We start from the raw sequence: 16787 nt of genomic DNA, 5'->3' as shown, positions 1-16787 counted from the left end.
GCAGTTACATTCGAGATCATTAACAACTCGCTCAACTTACCACTCTTCTGATGCTACCTGTCCTTAAATGCATGGCATCAGTATTTCTGCAGACTGCACTGCTTTGTATCTGCATGACGTACGTTCGAAGAACCGCGCAGATTCGGTGAGTAAAAACATTAAAATTTAGGCTTCAGCAATACTGTTGCCATCCACAACACAGTGCCACACTGACCCTCTGCTTTCTCAATGCACTTGACATATTGCACTTGTAATACTGATGCCATAACCAAGTAGAAAACTTTCCTGAATGCCACATATGAGCAATTTTTCAATAGCACGCCTATAAACAGCCACATAAACGTGAAGGTAACCGGAATACTCATAGCCTTCTAGGACAAACGAAAGCCATATTTATAAACGCCATCTTCTCGAACAGTCCTTTAATGGAGCGTAGCACAAACTAAGATTTTTCTCATACTCATCCCTTTTATTTTTGTGCACTCTCTTGAGCGTTTCACCTCCACTGGACGCTCGCTGTTTTAGACTACTCGTTCAAGACAGTAAGCGCTCTGACTAATAAATTGACAGAACATTGAACTTACACCTATTGAAAATTATCGTATTATTCACTTTTTTTCTCTCACTGTGGATATGAAGCTCTATATTTATATTAGCTTTTGCTTTTGAAAAAATAACGTTTCAGCTTCAACATAATTTGTTTGGTCATTTGGTTGCTTGCTTGCTTGCTTTTTTGTGACACACAGCAATGGTGCAAAAAATTAGAATACCCTAAAGCTTTGCATTTAGGAGTCGAACGTGATAGTGACATTCTGTTCCTAGTGCGTACTTCATACACTTGGTGCATGAAACCTTTTCGAACTTGCTATGCACCCACTACGTGGCCTCAAGAGAATAGGCGACGTAGCATGTGTGTATTTTAAAGTGGTTGACCGGCTGTAAACAACGAAGCCATTAGGATAGTCACGTGCTCTAACGCCCGCTGGCATGGGCGCTCGTACCACGCATTATTACTGATATATTTCATGTTGCGTTCTCAAGCATGTATACAGGACACGTATGTTTGTAAAGCATGAAAAATACTTGCGCTGCATTTTCAAGCAGAGGAAGTTCTTTTCCCTGTGCTCACAAGCAGACGCGTGGACGTGTGGTATGACATTCGCTTGCCACACAAACGATGTGGGTTTGATCCCCACTTGAACCCAAATGACCCTGGTTGGATGCCCTCTCTAATCCAAAATTTTTTATTATTTATTTTAGTTCCATTGTTCTCAACATTTGGTCATGCGTAAGATGAGTTTTCGTTCACAGCCAACGACACCGACGCCGGACTTTCTACGAGACGAGCTTTTTAACGCTATTGCGTAATATAGGCTGTCACAAACTGAAGTCACAGGACGTTGTGTACTTTTTAGAAACAAAATTCTTACTGTGCAGCTTTCTTTCAAATGTGTCATATACGATTTTTATTAGACACGTGAATGGGAAAACAACCTACACGAAGGTAAAGAACCTGATGCACGAAGTGTGTCAATGTTTTCAGGCCAGTATCAGCAATAATTCCTGTTGCCTCGAAACAAACTCTCAGCAAGTCCTTCTCCCCCTTTTTAGCAACACTTTTCTCGGGAACAAAAGCGTTCGCTGAAAATGTCAATTTCATGCTGTTCATTCAACGCTTTCCTTTTATTGCGATAGCAACTATACGAACAGTCTCGGCTGGTTTTTTCCGCTGTCGTCGCCACCGCTGGAGTCACCGTCATTCACTTATATGTTTGTATATATATATATATATATATATATATATATATATATATATATATATATATATATAGGAAAAGATGAGCTTGCCCCGCCGCGGTGGTCTAGTGGCTAAGGTACTCGGCTGCTGACCCGCAGGGCGCGGGTTCGAATCCCGGCGGCGGTGGCTGCATTTCCGATGGAGGCAGAAATGTTGTAGGCCCGTGTGCTCAGATTTGGGTGCACGTTAAAGAACCCCAGGTGGTCTAAATTTCCGGAGCCCTCCACTACGGCGTTTCTCATAATCATATAGTGGTTTTGGGACGTTAAACCCCACATATCAATCAAAAGATGAGCTAGCCTTTTCTTTCTGTGGAGCGAAATTCTTCCCTTTTCAGCTGCGGTCGTCTGCGCGTACGCTTAGCTCATGAGCAAACAATGGGGGGGGGGGGGGGGAGGTGCGCTCATGCTTGCCGCGATAACACGGCAATGATCAACTCATGGCTTGTGCCTCCACAGCAGGCGGGAGCTTCTACAGGCTGCGCTCTCAGCACGAAATAAACGATGCCAAAAGTGTACCTGGAGCGGTTATGTTGTCGTAAACCAGCGCTTTGTAGAGTTACGCGAGTTTGGATCTAAATGAATCGACTTCCAGCCTCACTTCGTATAACACTGATCTATCGCTATCACATTCATTGCTTCACCTTTTCGTTGAAAGTGATTTTGTGCAGTCAACCCTGCTACAGTCACGAACTGCACTTGACTGCATGCGCACGAGTATACTTAACCACCGGAAAAGCTTCTTGAGAGGCAGTTAGGTATCCAGCGGCTGTTCACGTTTGGTAGGTTCTGCAATCTATTTGTCGTAAGCTATTCAAGCCTGATACGCAGCGGAAGCATCTGAAACGTGTGGCACTCAAAAAACCACATACGTGGCCTGTAATTCTCTTTACTGTGTGTTTCCTTGTTGGAGTCATCTACTGTACCAGTGCCGCCGGAAACTTGGTTACATAGCTAGCGCATGCTTACTGCACTTACTGTTGCTCGTAAAATACTAGCCTTGGTTCGTAAAACATTCGAGTATGTTGCTATCACATTCATTGCTTCACCCTTTTGGCGAAACTGTGGCTTACTTGTTATGTCATTGTTCGCCATTAGCAGCCGTCACAGTACACTGTTCCGACCTGGCTTGCGCTGACTAAGCCCACTTATTTGGAATAACACCTGAATATGATCAAATGAAAGTTTTACAACTCTTCATGGCCTGCCCTAAATTCCTCAAGTGAGCAAGGCGTCAAACAACTTAAACAGTTGTTGACATGTTCTCGTGTAAGGCATCCTGCATTGAATTCAATTGCATAATAAGCCAGTGCCACGGAATTGCTCTCATACGCCATGAAACACCTCATAAAACACATTTGTGGGCTGCAGTTTTGGTTCCTACCACTGCCAAGTTATCACTAGTCCACGTGAATCTCTTTCTGTGTATATCCTAATAAATATGCTACAGTTAAGAACAACAAATAATTTCCCACTTGACCTCATTAGCTTCACCGCATGCTAGATTGTTTAAGCTCTATCTAACAAAAACGTCAACCTTTTACCTCTTCCATTTATTTAGTCCATTCGTGGCAAGGATCGCATTTTGGCTGACTTAACGCGTTCAATTAGTACACGAGGATTTATTGGTGAGCTCTATGCCATAGCGGTTTTGGCTCGATGCACCAGCAGCGAGATTCTTGCCTGTGCCTGCCCACACCGACTACACTCTTCTACATTCTTCTACAGCGGGCGAAGTGCAGTGTGGGCTGAGACAATCTCGCATCGCTAATTGGCCACGTTCCCAAGGATCATCATTCTGTAACTTCCCGCAGCGTTTCGAAATTCTGGCACCATCACGCTGAATAACGTTAGGTCGCGAAGTATAGCAGCCTTCAACGTGCAAGGAGCATGCGTTAGGTGGTGGTGGGATGAGTAGCGAGTACTGTTGATGTGCCAAAGAGTAGAGGACCTGAAGTTCTTATCAAGGGATCATTCAGAAATCAGTGCATTTACCTGTCTGGTAACGCAGTCCCAGCAGCCACGCTCGAGCAAAGAAAGGCGGATTTACAAAGCAAGCTTCCATATTAGGAATGTGTACATGACGACGAATGCGCACCTTTATACACCCAACAGCCATGGAAAACGTTCGGAAGGGTGTTTGCTTATTTTCTACGTCTATATACACTTCTAATATTTAGAACATATACATATTAATAAGATACAGAAGCTGAACTAGCGAACTTTGGACGGAGAAGAGCATGGTTTCTGCGCCGCCTCAAGCAGAGAGCCCGAGACGAGCAACTGCTAGTTGTCAAGACCACCGATCGAAAGGCCTCCACCTGGCTCGTATTGATCTCTTTCCTTTTCGCTATAGACTTGGGAAAGGAGAACTGTTCGAATATTCGTATATCCATCACTGAGCGGGGTATCATGTCTAGCTGAAAACTTCGAGGCGAAAAACGAAGTAAACAATTATTTCACAAGCCTTCTTCGTTGTAGTTTGTACGAAACAAATGACATTAAGGCTGACAGTGCGATATTCCGAAGACGTCACATTCGTATTCACCTTTTCGCCTTTGTCTTCCGATTCTTGTAGTTCGTCCACGAGCCATGCGAGCTGCTGCGCCGGATCCGTGGCATTTATCAGGAGCCACCTGCGTTTTCAGAAAATGATGAATGCACGGAAATGCGGAAACAATGCGTAGCGTGGATCTGGATAAGTTCTCTTACGCGATGCTGAACAAATCCATTCCGCACCACGTTGCACGGCGAGATGAAAATACGAGCGCGTATACAGTCTAGCACGTCGTGCGCATTACAGACATGATGCACTACATCCAGGAAATGGCAGCAAGTGCCCGCCTTGGTAGCTTAGTAACTCAAGAGTTGCGCTGCTTAGATCGAAAGGCTGGCTTGATTCCCGGTCACATCTGGTGCGTATTAATCGAAGACAAAATAAAAGAACACCCACGAACTAAGGGCTCATGCTAAAAAAAACCACGAATGGTGAAAATGAATGCGAAGTTCCCTCTTATGAGAAAGATATTGCACCTCACATAATCCACGAGGTTTCGATAGGTAAAGCCCCATAAATTCTGGATTTTAAAATAATGTCTGCTAGTGCGTGGCGATGCGGGTCAGCCCGAGCGCTCACAAAGGTACCACGTTGACTTATTGACACATTAATCGGCATAATTACTAGAGCTATACTTCTGCCGTGAAAGATTTAAACGCTATGATAAACAATAGAAACGCAAGAGCTACTAGTGAAGATACAAATTATACGTGAAGAAGTTCTGTCACTCCTTAAATACAAAGATTGTAATGAAAGTTGTTAAGTACATATAGGATATTACCAAGCGGTAACGACAAAATGGTGTATATAAAATAATTTTGTTTACTGAAGTCTCATAGCACTTGTGCACGACGTCCACTTATACCATCTACTTCGAAACACGCATGTATACAGTGAGTGCCCATAACAATGTATAAAAGCATGTCGAAGTGGCACGACGCAGCTGCCTTAACTTGAAAAAATAGCAACAAAACGCCACTTGAGTTCGCGGGATCAAAATACAGATGGCAAACATGGAAAGACACACATCAAAAAACAAAGTTATAAAAACAATTATCAGAATAAAACGCTGGCAGAAGCACGACTTCGTTACAATTCTGTCAAAATACATTTGTCATCACATACCGAGTGTACTAGTTCGTTATGAGCCTGCTGGTAAAAGTAAAGCAATGCTGTGCTCCTACCTATATATTTGAAGCCCATTCACTATCTTTAAAGCAATAGCCATATCACCTTCACAGTGTTCAAATAATGCGTCAAGCTATCGTCCCTTCATTCATATATTTCACAAACCAATGCCAAGCATATCGACTAGTACGCCTGCCCATATCACACACTTTACCCGTGCCTTCTTTCTTGACTTCAACTAATAATATACTAGCTAATCGTAAAACGACACACCAAATATCCAATATTCGCCATATCAAATACTGTAACTGCAAATACAAGGTAGGTAAACTTTGATAACGTATCAAAATTGTTATAATGCTTGCTCTGACCTGGGAACCCCATACATACATCTCACCCGTTTTTGTTTTCGTCACGCCGCATCTCAATAACTCAGAGGTTAAACAAGTTATCTTGTATAGTCTCATTGAACAACATTAGCCAAAACAAGGGACTAGTTGTTTGCTTCGAAACATGGAGCGTCCAGGGTGGTGGAATCAACACAGCTTACCAGTTCAAGGTGCTGCAGTAATTCGTATTCACAGAGAGGATCTTGAGTCCTGGGTACGGTCTCGCTGAATAGTAACCAGCCCTAAAATGCAGACAAAATTTAGCATTCGCGTTGGTATTATTCATTTCCAAGCTTTTTTTTATACGCTGCTTTCATAGACACATAGATACAACCCATCAAACATTTATCAACATTAATAATAATAATAATAATAATAGTAAGATTATTATTATTATTATTATTATTATTATTATTATTATTATTATTATTATTATTATTATTATTATTATTATTATTATTATTATTATTATTATTATTATTATTATTATTATTATTATTATTATTATATCTTCGGTGTCGCGTCTCAAAATGACTATCTAGTTATGAAGCAGGTCGTGCTGAAGGGCTCCAAGAACTCTAGCCACTTAATATCATCTAACGTGCATTGACAACGCACAGAACAAAGGCCTCTCACGTTTAGCCCCCATCGAAACGAGAGTGCACTGGCCGGAACTAAATGCGTGACCGTCAGGTTGGCTAACGAGCACTGTAATCTTCAAGTAATTTGAGACAACTTCCATGGAGCGCGTCTTTAAAGCAGGATAGCCGCAAGAAAACAATTGCTTTCGAATGACCGAAGCCACCCATCTTCGATGAACTAAATCAACACAAGGATTTGTCTGTGGAGCATTGGGGTCCGGGGGTGTTACTGATGATGGCACGTTTGCTACAAATGGTCACGAGAGATTAAAGGTGTGGCGTCAAGATCACCATCAGTAAGACTTTGAATGCTTTGAGTTGTAATGCCCTTTGAAAAGACGCGTGCCTGAATTGGATCACTTAGTCCTGCTGTTGTAAACCACATGACAATATTAAGAAGATAAGACGACGAAAACTGAAAGAATAAGCGCTAAAAATTAACGAGCATGAAAAGGCGACCAGACAAAAGACTGGCGTTATATATAAGGGCAACTGGTAGCACCTGTTTTTTGCGTGTGGCTGCGAACCAATTTTTTGGAGGCCCTAGGATACCGCTCCAGACTAAGCGCATTTCATCTCGGCTCGCCTGGCTTCGGCAGGTCTCAAGTTTCACCCATCGCCGAACGGGGGCAATAAAATTGACCACGATAAATTGACCAAAACAAAATCAGAGTGGCTTTGTTGAAGTCTTTCCTCGCGGACGCCGAAACTTCCCCAGAGATGCTGTAGCAAGCACGAAATTCAAAGTGAAGATAACCACTATTTTCGCAAAAATATACTGCTCTTTTTTGCACCATTGAACGGTAACGCTTGAATCCCGCGTTGTGCGTGGTATATTTGTGAGCATTCAAATTTGCTGTACAGTGATCGCGGTACATACTTCACACATTCGACATCATCGACCTACTATGTGACTTCCAATGTGGATTCTCTTATCGTGACGTAGGCGGAACGTAAAAACCTACGCCACCTCTGTTTGACCGGGGCTGCTGACGAGAACATTCGCAGTTAGTTTTCATCCGACGACTGGCGTGATCTTCGGCGTTCCGTTTTCTTTCTAGCATCTTTTTATTCTCCCATACACGTCTCTGCAGTTGTTGTAGATAGTCGCAGAACTGCTATAAGAGGCTGCAAGAACTGTTCTACAGGCGAATTGATTGATTGATATGGGGTTTAATGTCCCGAAACCACCGTGTGATTACGAGAGATGCCATAGAGGAGGGCTCTGGAAATTTTAACCACCCGGGGTTCTTTAACGTGTGCCCAAATCTGAGCGCACGGGCTTACAACATTCCCGCCTCCATCGGAAATGCAGCAGCAGCCGGGATTCAATTCCGCGACCTGCGGGTCAGTAGCCGAGTATCTACTTAGCAACTAGACCACCGCGGCGGGGCGATATACCGGCGAAGGCATCAATCTGTGCAAGTTCTACGATGATTGCAGGAGGATTTTTTTTTGCCAGTGCGCGCATATTTGTTATTTTTTGTCGGGATTTCATTCTGAGGCCTCGTTACCGCTCTCGGCGTTGTGTATTTGTGTACTGCGTTACATTAGCACCAATCCTACACGTGTTGGAATTCTTACGCTTGTGTTGACTTTCTCTCCAACGTGATTTTCTGGCGCAAAACCCCGCCTCCTTGTGTCCTCAGCTTGACCGTGGTATATGCAGTAATGAAATAAATAGTGGGAGTGATCAGCCGTGCTCAGCGAAAGCAAAAGCGGAAGTTCGAAGCTTTCACTGAAACACTTTACACTAATTTTTACGACTGTTCTGCAATTATAGTTCATACAAGCTTTTCTGTTTGTTCAGCCTCTGAATCGTAGGCGTGCTATTTGCGAACTCTTAATAATGGTTCTTGCACGATAGATTTATTTTTTCATTGAAACATCATTGCTGTTTTGCTTTCAATAAATAATATTGTTCTCTGTACTCACTCTTGAATATTTTTTACTTGTGCCAGCTGCGAATATATGCCTCTCCGTACCACGTACCCTTTGTATTCGCAGGTGCTGTGTCCCGAATGGCGTTTCAGCATGCTGCTGGACGTATTCACACGCTTAAAGCAAGCGGGCGCAAGATAACGAGACACCCCGCAGCCCTACGCGACTTCCGGTCTTTTTGCCCCGCTGCGATGTTCTTTCTAGTAGCTAAGGTACTCGGCTGCTAGCCCGCAGGTTGCGGAATCGAATTCCGGCGGCGGCGGCTGCATTTTCACTGCTATAGGCGAAAATGCTGTAGGCCCGTGTGCTCAGATTTGGGTGCAAGTTAGAGAAGCCCAGGTCAACGAAATTTCCGGAGCCTTCTAGTACGGCATCTCTCATAATCATATCTTAATTTCAGGACGTTAAACGCCACATATCAGTCCCGGTATCTTTCGTTCGCTTCTGTTTAAAAGGAACAGTCATGAAATAAAAATCCAGCCGAGGCACCCGCGTATGCGCATACGCACCCGCCCCAAAATAAAAAGGGTGGTCATTTACTTTTTTACCTAAAAAACAAAAAGACAATAAATTTTGTTTTCCGCTTCCTGCTTAATCTTTGCCTTTTTTGGGTGCCCTCGATATAGTTCAATGCGCCACCACTGCTTATCTTTCAAACTGTTGTCAAGGCTGTAGTTTCCCTCCTCTAAACTGGTTCTTTATTCTTTGAAATCACTTTAGGAGCATTTTATATCAAGATAAAGGCTAGTGCAGGCATAAGTTAAGCAACGATGTACTTGTAGGCTTCCTAATTTAAAGGTACCAGTTAACATGCGCAGCTGCATGTGATTCGTATCTTCTTTCGCGAGGCTGGAAACTTGTCAATTTTTTTGTAAACTTAGTTTTTTGACAGTCCTTTTTTTCGGCATGACAGAGTGAAAAATAAACTTTATTTACTTGATTTCAATAATCACAACAGACTTCAGAATAAATAATTCATCTGTCTAAACTGATATAATGTTGTACATTGGTGTCTCTTTAGGAGCCAAAGACTTCACAGCACCATGAAGAGTAAAAATAATAATCTTGGCCGTACATAGCTGCTCGAAGCATCTCAAGACGATGTTTACAAAAATACGCGAAGAAACAGCGTACCTAAACAATACAAAGGATGATAAGACGATCAACATGACTGCCTTTGCTTTTTTTTCTTTCTTTTTTTGCTTATCATATGTGCTCTTTCATCAGTACGTATTGCCGACCAGCCTGCGTTAGCACAGTATTCTTATTGACGCCATAATGTCATACATCCTCCAGCGCTTGCGAACAAATGTGAGGCAACCCAACTGCCTTTGAATAACGTGTTGAGAGGCGTTTCTGCCACCAGCTTACCTTCGTACAGTGTCGGTGGCCGAGGGAGGCAGCCATCGAGACCACTGATCAGCGAGGGCGTCGATTATCCAAGAGGCTGACATGTTTCCTTTTTCCTCGGGTGGCGGGAAACTGTGGATGGCGAGTAAAAATATGAAATGGTGTCCGCACAGTCACACTCACAACTTCGACTTTAATGGAGCATTGTTTTTACATTTGCGTGGCACACACAAAAACAGGCCCATTTGCGAGAAGGCGGGGGCGGGGGGGATTTTGCACGTTTCACTGGTTTCATACATTCAAATCAGGAGAGAAAACTGACCGTCTAGTTTTCTTTTACCTTTTTGCGCCTGTGTTAGCGCAGTTAAAACCTTTCGCAATGAAATCGAACCGATTAGCTTAACATTGAGTACTACTGCATGCGTCTTGCTAATAGAGTGCCAAATCGCCCTTTTTAAACAAGTTTGCACGGAATTGTGGCATCGTATTCGCACACCTTCGCGTTTGCAATAAAACAAGCCTCAGGTACTAGTTCAGTACTATGCCCTGTGTACTTCTTTTTGCTTGCGTTTCATCTTTCGCGCTACTTCAACTATAAAACTGAACCACTCCGCCCAGGTATGCATTCCTTTTGCTGTTTTGATGGAACATGCTTTGAGACCTATGAAACTTACCGAAACTCTATGAAACTTACGCGAAACCTATGAAACTTACGCGAAACATGAAAAGTGAGCGGACGCACAATGAGAGCTATTCAGTGCAATGTACAGCTTGAGAAGGTGCGCTGTTTAGTGGGGCCCGCACCGCGAGGGAAGTTTCGCAGAAGATTGACAGAAATATGCCTGATTCCTCCGTCACAGAAAGAATCAATATAAGTTGACAATGACCCATGTCCTAACAGGGGTAGTCCATATACATTGGTCTACACAATGAGTAGATTGTTCTTTATATATATGTATATGTATATGTGCGTGTGTGTGTGTGTGTGTGTGTGTGTGTGTGTGTGTGTGTGTGTGTGTGTGTGTGTGTGTGTGTGTGTGTGCGTTGCTAATTCGGAGTACGTTCTGACATTTTTTGTATTACTTTTAAATGCCTAATTAGGCATATATTGTTGCCTATTTTTTGAAGCAACGAAGCTGGGCGAGAAATTCAAGCAGAAGGTTGTTGAGCACTTGGCCAAACGTCTGATGAAATGCATTATAACTGTTTATCTATTATAAAGCATTCGTGGTTTTCGGCTTAGTACAGATGCCCACGAAATTTAAAAAATCACCATGTGATATGCCCGCTCGCGCGTCTTCAACGCTTCCAAACATTTTGCGAGCAAATAATTGTGTACATCAGCTAAGAGTACTCCCTCGACAGAGCAGTGACCTCGGTAGTGGCAGTGCGACAATGCATGGTTTGCCAACGGGAACGCAAACAATAACCGCTGCATCTGTATATCGCCATCATAAACCATCGCAAGGAAAGCATATCGTTTTTGTGCTGTCAGGAAGCACTGCAGTCACGGCGCGCATATATGCGTGAAAGAGGGCATGTCACGCGGCATTCGTTGTATTTCGCGGGAATCTGTAGTAAGCTGAAAAACAGGAATACTCAATATATAGTAAGTAATGAAATGTCTGGTCTGATGCTTTCCAAACTTATTAGCAACCTTCTCACTGGCATTTCTCGTCCAGCTTTGATAGTATGTAGGCAACTATACATGGCTATTTATGCATTTAAAAAGAACAGAGAAAATACCTTGACGTACTCAAACAGCAACCTCCGCTTGGTCGCGTGCTTATAAATTGCGCCATGCTATTTTAAAGAGAAAGAGAGAGAGAAAAGAGAAAAAATGCAGACTCGCGTTAGAAATAGCGTGGACATTCTGTGTATTCCGCGTGCCTTCTATGCAATGTGGAAAAAGTGGCTATACATGTGTCCCATCGTAAAGGAAAGAATTCAATCGGTGGTTTCTCAAAATTCTGCACATGTGTACACTCTAAGCCAAAAATGGCCAAAATGGGAGCAACGGCTGTTTTTACTCCTTCAGACCGACTGTTACTCTCCGAAAAGACCAAGCGGAACAAGATGGCCGACTTGTTTGAGAATGGGGAAGCAACTGTATTCATCTTAAGTTTGTAAGGGAGCAACGGAAGGAGGAACCGCTGTAAATGCTCTCGTCACGCAACGGTTACTCCCCGGCAGGACACCGCACACAAATATGCATGCCGCCTACATTGATATTCATGGGCCAGATTATTGTTTGTTCTGTGTGCCAAACTTCACCAAACCAAAACAGTGATTCATTATTCATTTTAGCTTCCGTAGATAATAAGATAGCAGCGCTGGCTGAACACAGAAGGCCCGAGAATACAGTGCGGCAAATACCTAACACACGCAGCAGCAGAATGGAGAGTTGGCACGTCAAAGCGGACCGAACGCCGAAACACGTGCAAAACAACGATAAAAAAAGCCTAGACACGCCGTTCGTCCGCGAAGTAAGGGCGTCAAAGTCGATCAAGCACCGAAACACGTGCATAAGGAGCCCCCCCCCCCCCCCCGCCCAGATATATCGGAGAAGAAAAAAAAAAAGCGGACCCAGACGCGCTTCTCATCAGCTATACACTTAGTAGCACGCTTCACCGTGTAGTTTGAGGACAGAATGACAAATCTGCGCCATCTGCGCCCGCACGACAAGTGTGGCGCTAGTGGAGCAAACGATGTAAGTTACAAAGTAATTTTTATTCAGTGTTTATGTTGACTAGCACTAAATAAAAATTACACTCAACTTTCTATATTTATTTATGAGTTTTAGTGTACCTCAGTTTTTTTTTTATAATTGTATTAGGAGAACACACTGAAATTATTGCGCTGACGCCTGTGCTGCTACTGCTCGACCCTTTTTTTTTTTTCGGCGCAACTAGGTTCGCGTTCGCAATACTTACTCATTTTCATATGGTCTGTGGTTGGCGAGCACATGGACGTGCGGGCTTGTGAGCTATGTTTTGATCGTGTGTGTGTGTCGCAGATTTGCGTTTCTACTTATTCGTGATGAAGGTTAGTGTATATTTATCTTTATGGAGCGCGAAGTAGTTGTGGATTTTGCTGCTGGGTGGAACAAACACATCGTAAACACGTCTTCAGCTATCTGCAAGCCTGTTCGCTCGTCGGACAAAGGACTGTGCATGCATCAGCGTGCAGGTGAGTGGCATTTCCAGCAACATTTAATGCTCTTACAATACATTGTTGAGTGGTTGCGCTAATGAAAGAGAAATGATTTGCTCTTATTCACCGTATCCATTGCTAGCCGTATCGGACTAAATTACTTCTATTACCGCCTGCATACCCTCTTGCTTCCCCTGTCACCACTGCAGTGCCAGTGTACTTTTGCAGTTAAAAGTTCATTTCCGCAACACTACCTCGCTTGAAAAAACATTGGGGCGGGGTTGTAGCTGCATTCATACTGGCACTTTTCTACCATTGGCTTTATGTAATGTTAACGGCTGAGTGTTGGGGCCTTGGGCCGCATTTTTTAGAGATGTAAAGTGTATGTAAATCAGTAAATGAACAAATCATTGTCGCATCACTTCACTGGCATAGCCAGGCGGTTGCGCACAGAATTTTTTTAGGCCGGGCGTAGGGAGCCCAAATTGACGACCATATTCGCTTGCCCAGCCTATTCAGATAAGCCGACCCCCCCCCCCCCCCTTCTCCGCACGCCTAAAAAAAAACAAAAATCTGTCCACATCACTGCGTCACTTGCTTCACCTCTGCGCTGAACGTACTATTTTATAAGCGCACCATCAAGCGAGAAGTTTACGTATTGACAGAACAATTGGAGGAGGAATGACCCAAATCTTTCAGATTTTTTTAGTGATGCAAAACCTTAGCAAAACTGAATATTGTAAAGGACAATCATAAATGCTGTATGTTCTCGTTAGCGCTGTCATTATTCTGCATCATGAAATCTTTATGCGCTGTGAAAACTTGGCATGCCGTTGAAGTCACATATCGACGTTAATACCAATCGACGAAAATTTTGACAACCTCAATAACGCCGTTTGGGATTTGCCGCATGCACATAATTAGGCTGATTCCCACTTGGCTGTTCTTAACCTGACTTCACTGCTACCAAATGAAACAATATTTGATGCATGTCTTTTACTTTTTTTTCAGGGATATGACACAAATTTGGTTATACTGCAGATAAAGATGCTCCCAACGATGCTAAAGTACAGAAAGCAAGTGAATTTTGGTAAGTGCAGACTTTTTGTACTACGTATATGAAAGCATCGCTTTTTAGGGGCAAACTGTGCATGTGTTGGCCAGAGAATAGTTCATTGTGACACGTGGTTACACTGGCACTGACAATTCGACATGGCTCCGCTGGCCCGTGTGTGTGCTCACACTGTTACCGTTAAGATAAAATGTTTATGTTTTCATTGCAGGGATTGCTGTTTGTACTAAAAAGCCAACTGCCAAGATTTGTTTACGCTGGTACTCCTAAAAGTATGCTTTCCCTATTTACATGGATTTTGGCTTGCACAAAGCATAACACTTGGGCCTAGATTCACAAAGCTGTCCAGGCGCAGGCCTTCATAACAGCGTTTCTTGACTTGCCTTTACCCTGTTTTCTGCGGATGTTTCGTGGGTTTAAAAGTGCCACAGCATGTTGACCTCCCCCACTCTGAAATATTCGCGTTCAAAGTTCCGCAAGAGTGGGCTTAACTTTCTTGTGCACCTCTTTGCTAGTCCAAGATACTGAAGTGTTATGCTCTTACTAGAGGTGGCAGTGTTTCTAATGTTTGTATTTCCATCACATTGACCAAGTATGCGATCTTGGCTTGACTGGTAGCACATCCTCAACGAATGTCTTTGTGGCACATGTAAAAGGCAGTACAAAATAAATCGGCAGGCATTCACACCGGGAGCTAACTTCTAATAATGCTTTTTTTTTTGGAAACCATGGTGTGCTTATTCCAATTTGTTTAACAAGCAGTAACCTGTTTGGCTGTGAACCAACAAGACGTTGAAGTAATAAAAGCTTCACATCTTGTTGCTCTCAAATATATATGGTTTGGCAAGCTATCTGTGACACTGTCAAACAAAGAATCAGAATATCTGTGCATGCCTTAAGATATATTGCTTCGTTTACATATCTCGTGGCTGTGACTCGTCAACCGAGTGAACAAATGCACCCTAGTTTTCTAAATTTAAAGCATTTTTTGAAGGTAGCACGGTCTACATTTTTTGTCTATAGTTTTGTCCAGCCGTTTGCGTCAGGTACAAAGAAATATACTGAAGATTATCATGTAGCCTCTGCAAATGGTTGCTTTCAAGCAGGCTTTGCATGCTTGGCTTGTGCCTACAGGTATTGCACAATTCAAGACGCAGCAGCGTATGATAGAACAGTAGAATTGAGAGCAACTATGTGCACGAGCTAAATATGTATTTTATCATGAGCGGACGGTACGTGTCATTTGCCACACACATGACCTCATTTAGAATGCCCATTGGTGAATGGGCTCATAGAAATGTCACTCCGCTGTTAATAGGAAACAAGTTAACTGAACCTAAGGGTATCTTTAACTACTACAAATATGCCTTGTTGAGGTGCTGCACATTTTCTTCCAGAATATTGCTGTCTAAGACATCATGTGAAGAGCGTCTACCACATCAGCATTTATATGGCTTGCCAAGTAACGTTTGGCCGAACCTTCCTTTTTTTCACATTTCGTTTTGCAGTAGACATCCTAGAATATAAGCGCTGCTGCAGTGTGTGTGACTCATTGTTATGAATTGATTCTGGCATGTTTAACCTCACACTTCTATTTTTTTTTCTTGCAGCAATGAGATGCTTCACATATGCCTGCGGTGACGTTGTGCTGCGCTAGTCTGATGGAAACACCAGCTGCGAAACATTGAGTCCTTCAGCATTGGAGAAGTTGCCCTTCTCTCACCAATGATGACACAGACTGCCCTATGCTAGAAATTCAAGATTGTTTTTCCACGGATGACGCAGAAAACCTTTGATGTATTATGGTGTTTGTTTAGTGCTGGCTGTGGTGTGGCGAAGTCTACTTTTACGTGTGGTCACACGTCGCCTCATAAAAAGAACAATAAAGCATTTATTTTCCTTTCAATATTGTCCACTTTTTGTGTTAGAAGCACCCAAGCAGTGCTCTTCCAAGGAGCTCTCGCCATGTGTTAAGCGTGTGACAAGCATACTCGAGATAAATACTCATTTCCCCAAGGAGTAACTGGAAGCATGTGCAGTTGGTTTTCAGAGAGTAACTGCGAACACGTGGGAGGAACGCTAAAGAGTAACTGTTGCTCTTAGAAGAGCAACTGGTGGGAGTAATGGTTGGTCGGCAGGGAGCAACTGGTGGGAGTAACTGTTGGTCTGCAGGGAGGAACTGGAGGGAGTAACTGTTCATCCCCCGAAGGAGGAACTGAAAGGAGAGCAACGGTTCCTCCCTCTGCAGTTATTCCTTTTAGGAGAGTAATGGGAGTGGCAATGCAATTGCTCCCTGAAAGGAGCAACCCCTATACCCCTGTTGCTCCGTTTTGGCTTAGAGTGTATGCGTTCATACTTTAGACATTGTCAACAATAAGAAACTGGGTATTTCAAAATTGAGCATGAGTAATTTGAGAAGATTAAAAGTAATCTCAGAGTAACGACCAGGTAATGCGATTAGTATGTCATAAAATGAATTCACCTCCAACGCGCCTCTTACTTTTAAGGTCAAGGCGCAAATTACGAGGGATGACCTCTGGAGGTTAGACAAACCAACAGCATCTTGCTCACCAGTTGGCAGGATGACCCTCGTGGTTGCCTACGGCCGGGTAGACTGGCACGCCGGGCAGGAACTTGGCGATGGTGTCGGCTGTGTACTTTGCCAGGGCGATGTTTCCCTCCCGGGACGTGTTCCAGACGTCGTGGGGCACCATGTCTCCTGTCCATATCACGTAATCCACCTGCGACGATCGCATCCA

General features: G+C 43.3%; 1 protein-coding gene across 1 annotated transcript in view; it reads right to left on the bottom strand.

The window, feature by feature from the left end:
• Nucleotides 1-16787, bottom strand: part of LOC119182984 (sphingomyelin phosphodiesterase-like) — a 35554-nt gene that overhangs the window by 13032 nt on the left and 5735 nt on the right. The window contains exons 3-6 of the mRNA XM_075883714.1: nt 16600-16769; nt 9825-9935; nt 6033-6113; nt 4346-4433 (exon numbers count right to left, since the gene is read on the bottom strand). Coding sequence (XP_075739829.1) covers nt 4346-4433; nt 6033-6113; nt 9825-9935; nt 16600-16769 — 450 coding nt within the window. The remainder of the gene's footprint in view (nt 1-4345; nt 4434-6032; nt 6114-9824; nt 9936-16599; nt 16770-16787) is intronic.

This window comes from Rhipicephalus microplus, unplaced genomic scaffold, assembly GCF_043290135.1.
Source record: "Rhipicephalus microplus isolate Deutch F79 unplaced genomic scaffold, USDA_Rmic scaffold_20, whole genome shotgun sequence".
Lineage (NCBI taxonomy): Eukaryota > Metazoa > Arthropoda > Arachnida > Ixodida > Ixodidae > Rhipicephalus > Rhipicephalus microplus.
The sequence above is the reverse complement of the archived record's forward strand: the minus strand, read 5'-3'. Positions and strand labels throughout refer to the sequence as shown.